The sequence below is a fragment of the Genypterus blacodes genome, unplaced genomic scaffold, assembly GCF_046128005.1.
Source record: "Genypterus blacodes isolate CSIRO-AG114 ecotype Tasmania unplaced genomic scaffold, CSIRO-AGI_Gbla_v1 ptg000032l_1, whole genome shotgun sequence".
NCBI lineage: Eukaryota > Metazoa > Chordata > Actinopteri > Ophidiiformes > Ophidiidae > Genypterus > Genypterus blacodes.
The window spans coordinates 1,720,929-1,737,207 of NW_027466845.1; the positions used below are offsets into that span (position 1 = coordinate 1,720,929).

The 16,279-nt window shown below is 44.6% G+C and overlaps 1 protein-coding gene across 2 annotated transcripts in view; it reads right to left on the reverse strand.

Moving 5' to 3' along the window:
* Window positions 1-16,279, reverse strand: part of arhgap42b (Rho GTPase activating protein 42b) — a 59,382-nt gene that overhangs the window by 17,150 nt on the left and 25,953 nt on the right. For both annotated transcript variants that reach the window (XM_076145988.1, XM_076145987.1), the window contains exon 4: window positions 7,213-7,284. In XM_076145988.1, coding sequence (XP_076002103.1) covers window positions 7,213-7,284 — 72 coding nt within the window. The remainder of the gene's footprint in view (window positions 1-7,212; window positions 7,285-16,279) is intronic.

Genomic DNA, 16,279 nt, shown 5'->3' on the forward strand with positions numbered 1-16,279 from the left:
GGTGGAGACATTCACACGCGACACGGTAACCCTCCCAGATAACTATTACAACTACAGCAGCAAAATCAATACATAATATCATGTAGGAGCGTCTTATTTCCATGGTTCTCCTCGTGTCGGGCTCTGGGAAGATGTTTGCAGAAAAGAGAGCAAAGGGGGGAGGGGGGGCCAGAAATCAATGGTGTGTATGCCGGCTAATGTGAAACAAAGAGAGAATAAACAGGTGGATAACAAAATAAACATATGATTAAATGTGATAACATGTTGACAGGAAATAAATTTCCCTAAAGGACGGAGCAGATCTTTATTTGAGAACAAAAGGGAGCCGCTGCCATTGTGAGGGCTGAAGTGATGTTATTGTGAGCGGGCGGAGCGGAGGGCGAAAGCTCCGGGGAGAATACCAACACACACACACACGCACTGGGCATCACTGCAAATAAGGGGGGGCCTTCAGGTTTTAGCCCGGCCCCCCGGAGCTGTTTGACTGGTTTGATCCGACCGGGAGGACTCGTCACACAAAACTCCTCCGTGCGTCTGAGGCAAACTCTTTCACACTTACGGAGTGTGATGTTAGTCAGAGCAGAGAGAGAGAGAGAGAGAGAGAGAGAAAGAGAAAGAGAAAGAGAAAGAGAGAGAGAGAGAGAGAGAGAGAGAGTCAATCTGTGAGGCCGAGCCAGAGTCTGATTAAGCCACCAGACAGAGTCCTGCTTGTTTTGATCCAGGGGGGCGGAAGAGAGAGAGAGAGAGAGAGAGAGGTGGGGGTGAGGGGTGTATTATCCACCCCACCGCATCGTAATAACACCTTAGCATAACATCAGGTGTTTGCCAGTCTGTCCCCGTGTCAATCCCCCCTTCCCCCCCACCCCCAGGTTATGTTTGTGCAATCACAGTGGCGTGCGAGCGATTTAAATTGCAAAGAGACGGGTGAGGGGGAGGCGCAATGCCGGCAAAGAGCTTTGAAGCCCAGGACGTGGTGGCAGGTGAGACGGTGATATGGATACAGACACCTATACACGCTGACGACTCTGGGAGCTTCTGACAGAAAGTCACGCCAGAAATCCCGGAGTAATCAGGTGGCTGGGAACAGATAAAGCCCGGGCACTTCCCGACACTCTGTGGCGCGCAAAAACACACATGAAACCCACCACTCGGGAGATTTTCCTCATCTGATTGCTTTGTTCAGCCTTCATGAATAAATCAGTCGCAGCCCGACAGAATTCTGAAGCAGATTTTCCTCTGTAGTGGAATTTCAAACCCGGGAAGTCTCCTGTTGCTGTTAGCGCTGCTTTGATGCCGGTTAAATATGGATCATTTTCCTAATTGACGATGTAACCTTGTGGGGAGGAAAACACGGAGAGACGGAACTGCATCCGCTCGTGGGCTCGTCAGGTGTTTTGGGGTTTTTGCTGTGGAAACGATGAAGAGGAGGCAGGAGGGACACGTCACCGGGGCGATGGGATGCCGGGCTGTACATCGGCAGTTTTGACACCGGCCCTAATGAGCCTCAGGGCCATCATTTCTGTGCAACTCATCACCATGGTAACAGCTGTGAGCGGGAAGGGATGTCGAATGTGTCTGTGTATGTGTGTGTACGTGTGTGTGTGTACGGAAGACAAATAAAAAGAAAATCCCACATATGGAGACACAATCGCGCCGCATTTCCTCGCTTTCGTCCGGCGACCTGAATCCTTCCGACATCAATAGCCGGCGAGGCGTCACGTGTCGGCTTGTTCCGCCACACCTCCATCTCAAATGTGGTTCTGTGAGCGGCGACATGAAAGGCGAGTCTTCAGCCGTGTCTCTCTCAGCTCATTAGAGCCGGCTAATTGGAGCAGAGGTCCAGAATGGTGATTAAATAGCAATAGCTGGATTATTTTGATGCTCCGCCGCACATGAGCCGCTCTCCATTCCACAGGGAGTCAGAGAGAGAGAGAGAGAGAGAGAGAGAGAGAGAGAGAGAGAACACAAAGCCTCAGCTCAGTTCAGACACTTGGCTATGAAACCAAAAGAGTCGCTCTCCTTAAATCCCGCCGGTCCTGGGGACTCGTCCCGTACCACGTCGGCCAATTAACACGGAGCAATCACAAACATCTGCTGCTGAAGAAGAGAAAACCAAAACATTCCATTAAGGTGGATGTAAACTGTTAGGCTTTACATTAGCACGTGTACATTTACAAGCTCCGTGGCTCTTAGCACATGTTAGGTATAACATAACACAGCCAACGCTACATAAATTGACACTATGCATATGAACGGTGTTGTTATTTCAGTGTGGCTCTGTCACATCTGTGCTGCTTCCCTTTGTGTCTGAGCTCCAGCTTCCAGAGTCTCTGAGCGAAGCTGCTAAACAACAGCGGCGTCTTCGCAGGATCGACCTTCGCTCTGCTCTCTTACTATCACCATGGAGTGAAGCGTCATCAACATAAAACGGGGTCCCCTTTAGCCTCTTCCTGTCCGGATCGACCCGCAACCCGGCTCTCACGACCCAACACAGATAAGGAGCGGGACGGAGGCGACTCCGCAGAACAGGAAGTTTGCAAATTCTTCTAAGGATGACACATTGCATGAATATTTACTTTGGACTTTGCTCGCCGCTTCATGCCGCACAGCGTGGATGCAGCTTCCCACATGATGTCACCGCTGACAACAAGAAGCAAGAAGACAATCCATCTTTTCCTAAAATAGAATTAGATCTCATAATAAAGCTTCTCCTAAGATAACAGCTCATTATCAGCCTCAGTTTGTTTTGTTGTATGCATTTCCAATCATTACTTTTTATTTACACAGCTTTGCCAGACGTTGTCGCACACTTACTTTGCTAACTTAGGAGAATTAGACATTACATAACTTCAACAATTACAGCCCGGTCTTGCATTTAATTGTTGATGGAGGATAATTATTGTTATTATAATAAAACGATAAGATAGTGAAGGAGGACAGGAGCGACTGAACACAGACGGGGGAGAAAGTTTACAATGTCACTTTGCACAAAGCCTACAGAGTGCTCACCTCTTTTGCTCTTCCTCCATTAAACGAGTGTAGATACGGGCGGCAGATGAAAGGTTATACGTGTGAAAGTGATGTGGTTTGGTAGACGTGCAGAGGAAGATCACGCTGTGCAATATGTGTGGAGATTATCTGCACATCTGATACAGCAGAGCCTGGATATTATGATGATATGAGGCAATACAGCGGTGAATCAGGGGCATATTGATCCAAAGTGAACGCTCTGGATGTTAATGTATTGATCTATTTCCATCCATCGAGGCCTCTGTCTGTATCTGCTCAGTTTGAAATGAGTTAATCTTCTCCTACAGTTTGACAAAAACAACTTATTTTACACCAATTAAAGTCATTTCTATTGATGTGTTGCATTTATGGAACACATTGTGAGAAGACGTTAATTGATATTACAGGAGATGATTGGGAAGATGAATGAGCAGATCCTCTCTCATTTTATGCTTCATTAATTATTACAAACTCTTCCTAACGTAGACGCACCTTACTCTGAATTCATCCGGTTGTGTTTATATTAATTGGGTAATAAACGCCGTCTGCATTCGAACATGTAAAGTCTGAGCCGTGAACGTCTCCATTCATGATCGCAGTGTGGAAGTGAGGTGACGAGGAGGGAAAGTCATAACTTCCCCTGTCAACTTTATTGAGCAAGGCACAGTGAAAGGAAAATGGTAACATTACTGATGCAGAAATGATGGGAAAGACAGATATTTAACTTGCATCGCTTATTTTTCAATGCATTTTATTGTTTTTGCACCATAAACTTTTAGTGCAATCTGTGACGCCGTCCTGTTTTTCCTCTCTCCCTGCTTCTGGATGATTGATGAAGCCTCTTGGCCTTTTTTTTTTTTTTACTAGCTCACCTTGACATTGTGTACGTGTTCTATGCTTTATTTTGTAGGTGCAAAATGAGGAAACAAGAAGGTTTTATCTCAATTAACCAAAGACTAAACCACAGTCGGTCGTGTGCAGGTGATGAGTGTGAGACTATTCTGAGCCTGCTCACTTCACAGAACATCCCAAGGTTAATGAAAGTATAAAAATATCTGGATTTGTATGATTGAAAAGTTTGAGTGCGGCTCACAGCGGCCGACCATGTCCCCAAACCACTTTTAATTGATCCCTGTACTCCGCAGTGTCTCGCCTGGCATAGTTTGAGCTTTAAAAACCAGGAATGCAAATGTCATCTCTGCCCCAGGAGACGATAAACTTGCCAAGAATCATCTGATGCCTGCGTACCCTTTGTAAAGGGGGAGGACAGCTCAAATTATCAGTGGCCATCTGACTCCCATCTGGGTCTGTTTGCACTAATTCCTCACACTCAGCTAGTGGGGGACCCCCTGCAGAGCCCCCAAATGTGGAGAGCCAAGGATTTCAGTGTCGTCGCGCCCGCCACCCTCCTGTGCGAAACCCCCCTGTGACTCTCATGAGACTCTCCCTGGGGCCTGTTTAAATTCCATGGCCTTCAGGCAAGACGCAAGACACACACACACACACACACACACACACACACACACACACACACACACACACACACACACACACACACACACACACACACACACACACACACACACACACACACACACACACACACACACACACACACACACACACACACACACACACACACACACACACACACACACACACTCTAATATTGTCAAGTCAGCTTCAGGCAGTTTACCTCCGCTGGTTCTCAGGTTGTGAAAGACCGAGAAAATCAGAACCTCTGGCCCGTAAACAGCAGGTCCAGGCCAGAGTTCAGGGTCTGAGGGTCTGAAGGTCTAAATCTGAGCAGATCACAAAGCAATTGAATGCGAACACAGAGGAACTAACTGTGCCGACACAATGAATAGAAACTCTCTTTATAAGAGACTCTCCCCGCTTCCAGCATTCATCTTCTGATACTGAAATAAAGCGAAGTGCAACACTGATTTCACTTCTACATCCCGTTTGGACAGCCAGCACATATGGCTGCTCTCTGTTCCAGTGGAAATATATGCTTGTTTGAGTTCTGCACCGCTCTGCGTTTGTTCAACATGCTGCTAATTTGGAGGCTTTTATTCCAACAGATTTGGTTTAGCCTTGTGTGAAGCAGACAGTGCTTAATATGTCCTGCGGTGCTGCAGCCAATCTGCTGGTGTGTTTGTGCATAAGAAGCTGATATGCTGCTACGTAACCTCGGTGAGATGACTCGCAGCATACCCAAATAAGGCAAGAGCTGCCCCCTGCTCCTCCGCCTGACGTCCGCAAACGTGAAGCGGAATAACTGGAAGGCTCAGACAGCCTGCAGAGCTCTCCGGATTCTCGGAACTGCGGAAAGTTGTTCCGCCACTCGTGATGTCCGCCTTTTATCTCACTCTAGTTGGACTAATGTTTAGCGGGGGGGATGGGCCGGAGGAGGAGAGTGCCATTAGGAGGAAGTGGTCGGAGAGAATAAGAGGTAGTGGGAGTGACGGGGGCCTTGGCTTTTAAGAAACCATTTTATAAACACGCAGAGTGGGAGCAATAACACAGAGCGCATGTGAGGGGGGGGAGAGGGCGAGCGAACCGAGAGCGGGAAGTGAAATGTACCATTTCATTATAGCAAATTCATGTGATGGCTCAAGACATGGAGCAACAATAGTTATTTAGTCTGGCCAATAAAAGAGAGAGTGATTGATGCTCGCACAACTCGCAGATGAGAAATGGCTCCTTTGCATTGGCAGGCAGGCGGGCTGGTGAGGACGCCAGTGAAGGGCTGCAATGTGGCCAGTGGCTTTACAGAACGGCAGCAACCAAGTCACATCAAGTCAAATACATCAAAAGGAGCGAGAGTAACTTTTGAGGCTGGAGCGTCGCCCTTTGGACTTCACGACTATGTAAAGACGAGCCGGTGATTCACAGTCCAGTGAGGAGTCGGCAGCGGGGTTCTCAGTGGGAGGACTGTGTGAAGAGTTTGGATCCACCAGCGTGTTCGTGTGTGTGTGATCTCACCAAGGGAATGACCACAAACACGCTGCTGCACTTTCATTTTCTGCCTTTGCTTTGGCGAGAAATGAAAGTATGGCTTGTAGCAACAAAACCCACACTGCTCTTTGCAGTCAACTTCTGCTTCAGCAACGCAGCCACTGTGGAAAGAGCTCGCCTCCCAGCAGCCCCCTGCACAACCTCCACTCAGATCTATCCACTACATCCAAAAGGTTGAAGAGGAAAGCAGTGCGGGTAACAGGATTACAGTAATCCGATTACAAAAATGGCAAATGCAGTTTATGACAGATATTACAATCTCGTATCATAGATGCATTAAACGGTCATTTCTTGATCTTTAAAAGGAGAAGAGCACAGAGATGGAGGAAATAAAATACAGGGATAATTCTCTAACATCTGGAAACAAAATAACTGAACCACTTTGTTGTTTTGGTGCCAGCAGGATTGCTTCAAACGTTATGAAGGGAAAAGTTGGTGGAGGAATGTTTTCATGGCTTCACATTGTGAGAAAGGGAACCGTTCCATTTTCTTGTACAGTTTCAATAAAAACAATCTGGCATATTTATCCCTCAACTGTCTATCAATAAATAAAGAAACTGGCAGATTAGAATAAGTGAGTGAACAACAGGCAGATTCATGGAGCTGCTGTGTGTAGCAAACTGCATTCAAATGCAACAAGCGCTACTGTGTGTATGTCCTCTGATGTGACACTGATTCACTCACAACAACAACAACTTCTCTTTGAAGTATAAGTTACAGCTACAAACAGTTAGAAAGACCGAGTCCATCATAACCGTTTCCTTCTCCTAAGGCCAGATAATGACTGCAACAAGACGAGCATTGTGTAGAATTCTTCGGCCTTGGTGGAGGTATGCACACTCATGGGTCATTGCGGTCCAAATCAGTGTTTAATATGTCATTTAAGGCAACATAAGCAGGTCAATACCATAAGTGACCCTCAACAATATGTATAAACGTATATATGTCATATTCTTAAAAATGTAACCTTGAAAACTGGCATCTTCCCTTATATTACATTACATATCAGTTTGATTAATTAGTAGGGATCAGCTCCTCTTAGAAGTATCCCATTATTTTAGATTAATGATGAACATGGGGGAGGTGTGTGTGTGTGTGCATGTGTGTGTGTGTGGGGGTGTCAGAAGAGGAAATACATGAGATTCTATTCTGTATTACTTGCACGTGCACAAGGTCTCTTACCTTCGCAGCACCAATTTGGTCCTTCCGAAATTTTTCCAGTGGAGTAATCAAAACATCGTCTGCATTCTGAATCTGAGACGAAAAAACAAAAAGCCAGGTCACACAGATGAAAGTTACAATCTGTTGCACTGTAAGCCAACGTTTTAATTAAGAAACCATGCCAACCAGAATCAGTAGCATTGAAATACTCCTGCTTTAAAAATGTGTCGCAAAAGGAAGGACACATGGAATAACAGCACAGGGAAGTGTTAAGCCAAAGTCAAACACTGTGAGGATGCATCGGATCCAAAAAGCACAGAGGGTGCAGAGCAATCACACTCATTAATATCCCTGAAAAGCTGCGACAGTGAACAATGTGTTTCTGTGACACGTCGAACATGATAACAGCCCAGATAGGAGGGAGAGGGAGAAGTCGACAGCATTCCTGTGAGACAGGGAGGAGACGGAGGCTCTTTGTGTGAGCCGTGAGGAAACAGCAGCAGCAGCATTGTCAAACCCGGCTGAAATATGACGCGGCACAGCAAATGAGGGGAACTTTACAACGGCACACTGCCAGGCATTTAAATGCAGAGGTATGTCTCCCCACCTGTCTGTGGCGACCTCGCCTACCTCATGACCGGAGCTAAAGGTCTTTCCTGGAGCCTTTACCTCCTCATTCCAGGCAGAAACAGATAAGGGGAGATATATTGTGCCAATTACAGTCGATGCTCAATTCTTATGGCTGAGCGTTTCGGAAAATGTGCCATTAAGGCGCTGCTGATTTCCTGCGGATGGCCTTTTATCCGCCGAGATCAGATGACATCAGACTGTTGGGGCCGCTCCACGGGAAGCGCCGTCACCAACGACACGGCCCTTTGATTGAAGGTTTTATTCTGTGTGCTGAGCGGCTGTGATAAACTACGGCGCTCTGTAATACATCTATGATACCTGCACTAATTTAGAGGTGTCGGTTCAGATGGACTATCGCCTCCCCCTGCTACAAACCATCTGAGCCGACGCAGTGTGTGCCGATGGAGTTTTTGTTTTGAACCATTAATCACGGCCCATTTCCATTGTCCCAAAATAACCCTGTCAGCTCCATCAGCCAACCAGAACGGGGGACTTCAAAGGGAAGCTGCAATCTCCCTGAGCCCACATTGTTTGCCCTCTCCCTTTATATGCAGCCATGTGGGATGAGGGGCTCGTCACGTGTTGTGCTCTTGTAGCAGAACTGTGCAATAATAATGACTTGAAGGCCAATTAGGAATGTCTAAGATGATTGCTCCTTATTGCCGATTAACATTTTCTTCTTCCAAGAAAGGGAACAAATCAATGAATCAATTAATGACAAATCAATAATTGAGTCACAGAAGAGTAACCACGGACAGTTCTGGTGATAGATTAGGTGCACCGTCGTACAGCGTTGTTCAGCTTTCTCGTTTCGTTACCTGTACACACACATTTCTGTACAGTTTGTTTTGTTTTTGTAGACCAGAGGAGGGTTGTGGCCCCTGAAGAGGACTATGGTTTTCAATTGCAAGAAAATAAATTGCAGTAGTTTCATGCCAAAACAAGTAGTGACTTTCTTATAAGGCAGAAGAAATCAGAATGCATCATCGTGCTTGAAGGACGGGGTTAGAATCAGAACTCATACTGGAGCTCTGAGTCAAAATGTTTCACCATAATATTTCCCAAAAACTCCACCAGCAGGTTTTCATTCAACTGAAGCACTTCAATTTAATCGTACCTTAATGGAGTTGAGTGGACAATACAGAAGTCGCACTTTAAAATCCTTTTTGACTGTTAATGCTTTGCACACTGAATCTGCTAAATTCTGCTAAAATGTGAATAATAAAGATGAAATTTGGATAATTGCAAATGAGTTGCATTTAAGCGTCGCTCAATGTTTTTTGCTTGAATAACAGTTCATATTTATTACAGCAAATATCTAATTTAACCCCGATGCCACACTTGCAGACCTCATGATGAGTTTAAAGACAATGAATTGATTTTTTACAACTGCGCTGCAGCCTACAGTCGACTTCATAAATCAATGCCGGTGCTGAACATCTGTGACAATTTGACTCTTTTCAGAAATTCACTGTCAGACAAAGAAATTACTTAGAAAAACAGGAATGAAAGAGTTAATAAATGGAACCATGTAATCTGTCTGAGAATGTGAGTGCACACCTCAGCCATCCAGGGTCTAAGCTGCCTAGGAGGTCCACACATAGAAGTTTAACAGCTGGACTTTGCCACTTTAGTTTCAAGCCCTGACGTGTAATTTAAATGTAGTTGCTTGTCTAAATGTGAAAGTAAAAACCATCAATTATACACCACACAGAATAAAGCCCCTTAAACCTACACGGTCTCTCACCACAGGAGGCTTAAAGCTGAAGGAAATCTACTTCTGGGAGATCATTCGGTTACAAGTGACACTACATTAGCCGAGTAGAGGACATCTGACGGTCAGGAAATCTAGAGCTTCTAATCCTCCCTTCATAACAAAGTCATCATGTTATCTACTGTGTCAACAGCAGGAATTATACTTCTCTGCCTGTGTGATAATGTCATTTCCCCGGCCTTATCTCACATGCTTTCAGTCTAATTGAGCCTGCAGCATAATCGTGCTTGAAATGTAGATTTCTAATACCATTAGCTTTATCATTTTCAGTGAAATGGGCAGAACAATTAAATATACAGCTGAATAAGCTTCTGAGATTAGGGTCTGATATTGAATTGAACGAATGTGCCGGAATAAATAAATAATAAAATCAAACTCAATCCTTTCTGGACTATCTGGATTACTAAGGGTTGGTTCATGTGCCTGATTAATTCTGAACCATAGCTGCAGCCTTTGCACATATCACATGTACCATCTATGAAGTTCAGGAGTATATCTGGATGCTACGTTAGCATCCAGATGAGGCATAACTCTCCACATTTATATCGAACTATCACACACTCCACTGCACACCACCCAATTAGTCCATATACTGTAAATAACGACAATATTAACCACAATAGATTGAAATAAAGGATAAAAATAATAGAGATTATAACATCAGCATGGCGAGCATTTTAGTGTTCATGCTTCCAATTATTTACTGCTGATAATTTCCCATTAAGATGATTCCAAAACCTCTGTTTGAGAGGCTGATGGATTAGTTTCAAACTGGCATTGTGCCGCTCTGCCCTCAGCAACAACCTCTCTCAACAGGATTAAATCCATATGAGTGAGCACAGTGTGACGCTTGAAAGGATGCAATAGCGCTAAGCAATTTCATTACCAGATAGAGAGAGAGAGAGAGAGAGAGAGAGAGAGAGGGAGAGGGAGAGAGAGAGAGAGGGAGGAATGTCAATGTGCTGTATTTACCTTCCCCCAGCTCTTACCAGGCCAAACATCAAGATCAAAAGCATTGGCGAGGAGGTTAATTTCAATAGAGAGCTCGGAATGCCACAAGGCCACAAGATGGATGGTATAGATGCGGAGTGTATTATAATGTAGATGGTATACTGGGGAGGATTTAGCTGGAGAGGTAAAATTAAGGTTTTTTATCTGGTCCAATTATTGGCTTGGCTACTTCTCAGCTATTCTGGCTCTATCTGCGTTGCTATTGTGACCTCTAGGTGACACTGCATAGTGTTGTGAGTCCAGGCGTGACATCACTGAGCTCGTGGCAATCCGCACCGCAGCAGCTGTGATGTGTGTGGAGCGTTTTGTCTCGTGTGCTTGTGTGTTAGACGAAGCTCAATTTAATGTGACTTTAAAGAGAAACAGCAGCCCCGACATGCCGCTGTGAGAGCCGGAGTGTGAATCTGTGTGACTGTGTGACATGGGCTCCTCTCTGTCCACACTGAGAGGATGAGACGATGAGACGATGAGACGATGAGCCGACGTCTTCAGATGGATCCACTCTGGAGAGCGTTTTGGAAAAAGCTCCGTTCAGACTTCAGACTCCTTTGAAACTAAAACTGATTCCTATTGAGATTTATACTGAATATCACCAAAGGATGGGAAAATATTGTGATGTCTGGAATATTTGCTGATGAAACCCGCCCAACTTTTCCTCCCGTCTGTGTTATCGTCTATTCTTAGGCCCCATTAACATGTAGAGCTCCGTCCTGCACAGCCAGGTGTACATATGTGGGGTAAAATCCACTCCATGTTGAAAACCCTGCATCATCTCTCCAGCCACACTCGCTCTCATTAATAAAGTTATTTTAAATTGGCATTTGTGGTTTGTTATAATTAGCCGCTTGCAGTGGCACTTAGTAGTTATTTTGAAAGATGAAGCTCGCCGGCGGTGCGGAGAGGAGCCGGGAGCTCACAGAGTGCTCTCTTCTCTTCTCCTCTCCTCTCCTACTCTTACACTGAAGTCCTGACATCGAGCGGCATTGCCCAGGTAACACATCTGGATACAGGCGTAAATTAGCCTAAATCACTTGAATCTCTGCCTCACTCACTCACTCACAACAAAATCCCTGAAGAATCCTGTAACTTTTTATTTCCGCAGCCTTCCTTTCCAACACATCAAGCTTTAATAATCTTTCTGACAAGACCTTTACGACGCAACGTGCTAACATAAGCGTAAATCACCGCGGAGAGCACAGCCGGCAAGGTCAGTGCCTGTTAGCGTAACACTAATAACACTCACTAACAGGTGACCTCTTCAAGCTCATAAAACACTCCTGGAACACTAATGTTTGTTTGCCATCATCTGCATTACTGAGGCTCCAGGACGGCTTTACTGTACGTTTAGTTTTTCCGTGTCACATTCAATTCCCTGCGACTTGTTTGTTTACTTTGGTTCTTATGTGCCTGTAGGTCATTCTAATCACAAAACATTAATTGTGACCTGCTCCTTTACACCAGTTACAGCATGCAGGTCTATGAAAGTCTAATGCTGGCTCGTTGATTAGATGTATAAGCTTTTCCATCTTTCCATTTCGACAATATACTCACAGCTGAAACCCAGTGAGCTATACTGAAGCCCTCTATCCTGCAGAAAAACAAGTAAATCTCTGGTTGCAGAGGCGTCATCAAAGCCTATTTGGTCAACATGGTGCTCTCCCTTTGTCTACTGCGACTCCAATCCTACATACAACATCCCACCAAACGGGGCTCCAGGCAGAATATAGATCTTTAAAAAGAAAACAAGGCGTTCTAAGTGTTTCGCTGTCTTGTGATGGAAAGAAAATATATTCATACTGCATGATGGTGTTTCATGTGCAGCAATGCTTTGGTTATTTTTAATATAGTCCATGTTCCGTATCCATATTTGGGCATTGGACTGGCAGCCATGTTTACATTCATTTAAAGAATTAATTATCATACAATCAGGCAGAATGTTGCGACAAATTTAGGCTTTCTAAATGTCTGGAGTTTGATATCAAAGGACAATGAAGTGAATAAGAGTTTGATTTAACGCTCACAGCTTTATGCTATTACATTTTTGGCATCCATTTATAATTAATGAAAATGTATTTAGTCCTTTTGTCCTTCCCTTTGAGAGGAGGAAGACAAAGTAACGCATTCAGAAGTGCAGCCATGGGATAAACAACATTTGCCTTCAGCTCCTTCCGCCTCCATTTAGTTGTTTGATTTTTCTAACTTGAAACTTGAAAGCAAAGCCCTTTAAATGGAAATACGGCAGGATGTAAATGTACCATTGTGCCAATTTATGAGGCGTAAATTCCATTTTAACAATAAGTAGCCAACAAGTGCGGCTTAGAATTGTTAATAAGAGCTTCAGAGTGGGGGGAAACGTGGAGGAAAAAGCCTGTGGAGCATCACATATCTGCACTGAACATGTTCCGTCTTTAGTTGTAACACAGCTAATGATAGCCAGCAGCAGCCAATAAAAATATCAGGAACAGTTGCACCAATAACGGCAAAACAGCAGCAGCAACTAAATGGAATTACTCAAACTCATTAAAGCACGTGTAAGCAAAACCCCCACATCCTAATTAATGTGTTAAATGCATAATAAACATTATTGTCCTCATCACCATAACAGAACAAACCGTCTCACTCTGTGCTGACGCTGTGATATGACCTTTAATAAAAGAGGAGGTGAAATAGCCCTGCATTCAATTCACTTCTGTCGGCGGATTGTTTCGGGGGGGGAGTAACAGTTGCGATGTGTGTGTGTGTGTGTGTGTGTGTGTGTGTGTGTGTGTGTGTGTGTGTGTGTGTGTGTGTGTGTGTGTGTGTGTGTGTGTGTGTGTGTGTGTGTGTACTGGGTGCAGCATTGGCACCTGCAGCAAGCTGAGAAGTTATACTCATCCAAGTTTTATTAGGTATGAAATAAAAAACAAAGCTTTTGCAGACAGTGGCAGAAAAAGGGGTGAGAACACATTTGCCTCACACATTTGAGTGGAGAGGCTGTTAAGCACTGATACAGCATGGAGAAGTGACTGGAGAGGGCTGAAATGGAGGAGCGAGCTGCTTTTGGAGTCCCATGAGGGTTTTTCTATTTGTTTTAGGTCAAGTTTGTTTACCTGTGACATGCTGCAAAGCTCAACGCCACTAGATTGTGACGGCTGCTGTACACTGGGGGGGTCCCTCCAAAATATGAATTTATACTGAGTGATGTAACTGTGGAGCAAACAGTATCAGCAGATAATGTCAGCTACGGTCTGCTGGTAAGGGTGTGTGTGTGAGTGTGTATTTTGATAGATGTGCAAAAAGAATCTGCAGTTATGACAGATTCACTGTCCTGTACGCTACAGTTTGTTCCTATTTCATTTTAGGGTCTCATCTGTTTTGAAAACTCCCTCCCTTGGTGCTTAATGAAAACAGTTTTAGGCACTGTTTCTTTAAAGTTCTGGTTGGTCGGCTCCTTCGGGTCTGAGTGGGCTTGAGATCGGGCCTGGATGCTCGCTGGGTGAATATCTATAGACATGAGACTTTGACAAGCGAATGTCCCATTCTATAATATATATTTACACCAGCTCCTCAATAATCACTGTAATTACACATCTCTGCCTTACAGCTGGGTGAGCGATGGATCCCCGACATCGAGGGTTTTTACAGAAGGTAAAGAGGCCAGAGAATGTTCCGGCAGTAGAGGAGTATCAGATGCTTCAAGTACTGCAGCACACGGTTAAAATAACATGCAACAAATAAATATGACAGAAGGGCCGATTTGAAACGCAGTATTATTAACTTGTGTTATGTATTAAAACAGGATGGTGTGTGTGTGTGTGTGTGTGTGTGTGAATGGACCAGATTACATTGTAAAAGTCTCCACATCGCACTGAAACTAAACATTTACAACACCAACCCAACGGTTATAGTAAAAGAAAATTCAATGGGATGCTTAAAAAATGTAGTTAGCTGGAAGAAGGAAGTTAGTAAACGCAGCAGATGGGGTTACTGGCTAAGTGTGATAACTTCTCTCCTGCGATCACATAAATATTTAAATGCCATGTTTCATTTATTAATTAATGTATGCTGGGTGAGCCTGTAGTTTTGATATACTGGAGCGTAAAGCTCCTCTGTCTGAAAAGGGATTTCAGCACCTCTGTGGCTCTGTGGGATCCAATTCCTCCTCGGCACACAACAGCAAAACACAATGTCAGCAAACGGCTCTCCCAGAGACAGTCTAAATACCTGCTTTGCACTCCACACGCGCCTAGAAATGACTGTCTCCAGACCGACTGCGCCAGAAGAGAAAGTGTTTTCCATCACAGGAATTTGTGACCTGATAACCGACTAGACTGCAGTGACACAAAGAGAACAAAAGGATTCAGAGAGAGAGGCGAGGGAAAGCAGTAAAAGAGAGAGAGGAGTGACTGTGAGACACCGTGACCGCACTTTGAAAAGGGAACACTCGTCAGCTTCTACTCAATTTGTTCTCAGGGGTTTTTTACCTCCGATGCATGATCTACAGAGAACCCTAGTCAGTTTGTTTGGGCGGTAAACATGCACACTGGGATGGGTTTGGCTATTTTCAAGAGGCGCTTCTTTAAGGTGCTTTTCAAACGTATTGTTACTTTTGTTGCATTTGCATACAATTTTGTTTGGTTTCAGAAAGAAAGAAAGTCCTTGAAGATAAACCAAAAACATCACAAAACAGCCAGGATGGCTCTGGTTTGAAATGTCAGGGGTTGAGAAATGGAAAGTCAAGACTGGAAGAAGTCTTATAGGCATCTAAAGACATATAAGCCAATAAGCTGGATGTCTTATGATCTTCAACCTGCATCCATTTGATGAACTATGAGTAATCAAAGCTGGGGGATTGAGAGAGAGGGAGACAGAGAGGAGCATTTACTGGATGTTATAATTTGGAATTCCAGTATGCCTGCGTGTACGAGGTAAACAGCGTGAGCGCGGTTATCGCTCGGCAAACAACAGACGGAGGTTGGTTTCAGCCGGGGAGAGGATCGCACAAAGGGTTGATACAGTCAGTTCCAAATACTTTGCAGAGCTTCATTAAACAGGCCACCGTGCTGCTTGCCAGGAACAATGACTGCCTTTATTTTGCGCTGATGTATCAGGGTCAATGGGACCTTCCACAGTTCACAGGCCAGCAAATAAAGTACCAGCAGAGCCGAGTTACTGTACCGTCAAATCCACACAAGGTAGCGGCAGCAGCAGCAGCAGCAGCAGCATGAGTCTGCCTCCGCACAAAGACGGACAGCTCGTGTCATTTGGTTTCAATTATGTGGCCGGCACAAATTATGTATTTCCGTACAGCTTAAAGATCAGCACTCAGGTAAATGGAACACAAAAGGAACGACTCGTTGTGTGGGAAATGAACAGAATGCAAATGTGTTGTTCATTAACAGGAGAAGGAGAGGAGAGCTGCAGATTTCTAGAACTTGCTCCTAATAAGGAGGATAATGTGAGTGTGTTTACTGCTGACCTGTCAGGAGGAGAGAATACAATATAAAATTTGAATTGTGTGCTTTACTGTGAAAAGAAACACATGAATCCACTTGTATCTTACTGCCAAACCAGCTGTGCTCACTGGCCAGACTGAAACATCAACGCTGGCCAACCTGCTGAACTTTGTGACTCTCTGTCTATCCATCCAACCATCTGCTCATACAGATGCTGTCCACCTATTACAAAGGGATT